General features: G+C 31.5%; 1 protein-coding gene across 1 annotated transcript in view; it reads left to right on the top strand.

Annotated features, from left to right (window-relative positions):
* Positions 1–4,108, top strand: part of IPO7 (importin 7) — a 47,329-nt gene that overhangs the window by 21,695 nt on the left and 21,526 nt on the right. Inside the window, exons 5-6 of the mRNA XM_024757011.1 lie at positions 978–1,134; positions 2,913–3,002. Of these exons, the coding sequence (XP_024612779.1) occupies positions 978–1,134; positions 2,913–3,002 (247 nt within the window). The remainder of the gene's footprint in view (positions 1–977; positions 1,135–2,912; positions 3,003–4,108) is intronic.

Here is a 4,108-nt window from a genome sequence, read left to right as displayed (position 1 = left end):
AAAAAAAAAAAAAAAAAAAAAAAAAATTAAAAAAAAAAAGCCAACACACTTTTTAACAATACTGTTAAAATGCTAAGGAATCTATATGGGGGAATGTCTCAATTAGCTATTCTTTACTCGTATCCTTGGAGCAAAATGTGATTCAGAATTTAGGATTTTTCAGATTTTAGAAAGGTAACAAGGTTCACATAATACACTCCTATGTACCAGTACCCAGGGATCAAACATATTATTATTATATCTGATATAAAATATGTGAATATTCACTCCAAATGGGATAAATAGAGATCATAAATAGCCTGTTGAGGTCAGGTTTTGTTGCCAAAAGGTTACAAAGAACTTCTGATTTATAGTGCTTTTAGAAATAGAATATTTTCTGCTTTATAGATGCCACTTCTGCCTTAATGCACTTTGTATGTAAATTACTTAAGGATGGTTATATGTAATCAATTTTATATTGATCAGCTGCTAATGTTTAAAAGCCAAATTGTTGTAGCTCCTCAGTTGTATCAGTATTCACAGTTACAGATGGCATAGTGAGGTGGTTAAAGGGCAGATCCTGAATCTGCTGAGGTTCATACCTAGATGTCTGTACTGAGGAAGATACTTAACTTCTCTGTCCCTCAGTTTCCTCAACTATAGAAGTGAGAATACTAACAGGGCCTTGAAGATTATTTACCTCATAATAAATGCTCAGTAAATTTTAGATACTATTATTTGAGGTTTTTTTCAAGTTGCTTTTTGCCTGTGGTTTGATTCCATAGTAGGTTTTTCTTCTTTCTAGGAATATAAAATTGCTTAGAAAGTATTTGCTTATATTTGTATGAACAGACAAGTAGTTTAAATTTATATTTCATTATATAAGATATAAATATATATATAATAGATATGTATAGATATATATACTTATCTACCTATCTATATATATATAATTGTGAATAAATTCTCACAGAATTAGTTTGTATTCCTACCCAAAGGTATAAGAAACCAGAGGAACGGAGTCCATTGGTAGCAGCAATGCAACATTTCCTGCCAGTTCTAAAGGACCGTTTTATCCAGCTTCTTTCTGATCAGTCTGATCAATCTGTCCTCATCCAGAAACAGATTTTCAAGATCTTCTATGCTCTTGTTCAGGTAATTTTATAAAGTAGTTTTTATATGTAAAGTCAGTCTATCATTTGCTACCTTAAACAATGATAAAGAATTTCAGCATCTGAATAATAATTTCACTTGAAAATCTACATTAAGTGGATAAATTGCTAGTCAAATATAAATTGCCAAAATTACAAATACATTAAAGTCTAACCAAGCATACTTTGCCAAATACACAAATAGCTCTAATAAATCTTAAATTATAAGTGGGCAATCTTAAGTTCTCTTAAACCATCTAATACTATTTACAAAATTAGTAAAATTTTCTTATGTCTTTCACCTTAAGAATTCACAAGTCTGAAAATCAGTTACTGGATTAGAGTTTACATCTAATGTGTGCTCTGTTATGCCAAATATGCATAGATTGTCTCAGTAATTACAAAACCTATTCCTAAGCTTGATACAAAAATACTAATACTGTGGGCTTGACTGGCACACTGTAATGGGCCTTATTATCTTTGTATATTGTTCTAAATCTTCCTGGGATAAAAGATCTCACTAAAGAAATGGTTGTGTCTATAGTCTCAGTGGACTATAATTACTTATGAAACAGAGTTTTTGATTTGGATTAAAATTCTGGCTCTTTTTGTGCCACATAGCCAAAGAAAGATTCATCTCATCTACCAGGACCTTTGGTTCAATTCATGCCATTACTTATTTTTTTTTAAATCTCATTTAAACAGACCTGTGACTTTATTTCCACTAAGATTATTATAACTGACTCACTCCATTGTTTGGTTGGATTTTTCATGCCCTTGCTAGATCTTTAAAGATAATCTAATATCTTTCTAATGGCTGCTTCTTATATAATTTTTTAAAAAATGATTTGGATAGACAATGTACTGTTTTTTAATTGTTTTTCCCTCTAACTGGTAGGATCACAACTTCTAGATTATAAAAATAAGTTCTTTTTATAAATTATTCTAGGGCATAGGACCCAATCAATTTTTTGAGACTAGCATACCTTGAAATCAAAATATAGTACTGTCTCATTTGTGAAAATAGAGGTCCTAAAATCCTAAATAGGATATTGATGTTGTGAGCCTATTAAGTGATGTGATTTATCCCAGGAACACAGGAATGGATCAAGAGTAAAAAACCAGTTTTTGTGATTAACTTTTATATTACACGAAAAGAGAGACCTGTAAACAATCTTTAAGGATGCCAGATAAAGTATTTGATAAAATTTAATAACCATTTCTGCTTTAAAACAAAACAAAACAAAAATACTTAAGAATCCTGGAATAGAAATTTCCTTACCTTGATAAAAAATGTTCACTAGAGGGCTTCCCTGGTGGCGCAGGGGTTGAGAGTCCGCCTGCCGAGGGCAGGGGACACGAGTTTGTGCCCCGGTCCGGGAGGATCCCACATGCCGCAGAGCGGCTAGGCCTGAGAGCCACGGCCACTGAGCCTGCATGTCCGGAGCCTGTGCTCTGGAACAGGAGAGGCCACAACAGTGAGAGGCCCGTGTACTGCAAAAAAAAAAAAATGTTCACTAGAAATCACAATAAATATACCTCATGGTGAAAATCAGATACATTCCCAGTAATTTGGGAATAAGACAAGGATGCCCACTGTCGGTGCCACAGTTCACCATTGTACATAACTAACCAAATCAGCCAGATGAGAAATTTGCCTATGTACTGAAAGAGGAAATGTGGATTGAATGAAGTACTTTTTGTAGGTTTTGTGAAGAGTAAAAGGAAGTTGGATTTTCTATTGTAAGGATTTTAAAATATTGATTCTTGATTTTAATTTAGTATACACTACCACTGGAGCTGATAAACCAACAGAACCTGACAGAATGGATAGAAATTTTAAAGACTGTTGTGAACAGGGATGTACCTAATGTAAGTCTCTGTGTATTTCTTATATCACTAAGCTTAAATATTTAGTTACCTTTTGAGAATTTTAACTGATATTTCCTAAAACATTCTTTGTGAATTTATATTATTTGTGAGGCAGATTTTTCTAGATAGAGACACCATTTCATTTGTTTACATATGTGAATATATTAAGTGAAAAATTGTAAAGGGTTATTTTGTATATTATTAAGTGCTTGTATTATATCTTTGTTTATTCCATCCTAATTCTTTGTTTCTTCAGCTTTTAATTGAGTTCATAACATATGTCACCTGACATAGTTAGAAATTTTTTTTCTTGTAGTGAGAACTTTTAAGATCTATTCTCTTAGCAACCTTCAGATAAACAATATAGTATTTTTAACTATAGACACCATGTTTACATTACATCCCCAGGACTTACTCATCTTACAACGGGAAGTTTGTACCTTTTCACCATCTTCTAAAACTTAACTGTGGTAGTCATTTCACAGTATATACGTATGTCAAATCATTATGTAATAACAATATCAATTATTTCTCAAAAAGGAACAAAGAGCCTATAGCTGGATTTTAGGCTAATAATTTGTTAGACATGCATGAACAGGGGTAGAACTTGATTTACAAGTTGGTCAAACTTTGTAGTTATATTACTTGCTTTTTAAATAACAACTTCATAGAGCTATAACTTAAATACCGTAAAATTTACAATTTTAAAGTGTACAATTCAGCGGTTTCCAGTAGTACATACAGAGTTGTCCAACTATGTTATTTTTTTCACATATAATAACGATTTTTAAAATAACCACAATTTTTCTTTATTATCTAGTTTTCTAGAGAGGTAGGAAATTTACAATTCCTGAATCCCTAGTGTGTTTTAAGTACTTTTATATACCTTGCTTATTTAATCCTCAAAATAATTCCTTCTGAATTTATTTTAAACAGAGACATGGAAGGGTTGTGTAATTTATCCAACATAATTTTATTAGTGAGATAAGTGAGACCAGCCTCCTGTTTTGTAGTTTATTGCTCAAATTTTTATTTAAAAAAAAATGCAGAAGAAATAAATAGGACGTTTCTTTTTTTTTTTTTTTTTTTTTTTTTTTTTAAAATGG

This window comes from Neophocaena asiaeorientalis, unplaced genomic scaffold (assembly GCF_003031525.2).
Source record: "Neophocaena asiaeorientalis asiaeorientalis breed wild unplaced genomic scaffold, Neophocaena_asiaeorientalis_V1.1 scaffold504, whole genome shotgun sequence".
NCBI lineage: Eukaryota > Metazoa > Chordata > Mammalia > Artiodactyla > Phocoenidae > Neophocaena > Neophocaena asiaeorientalis.
Note: the sequence above shows the minus strand (reverse complement) of the source record. Positions and strands in the feature narration are given on the sequence as shown.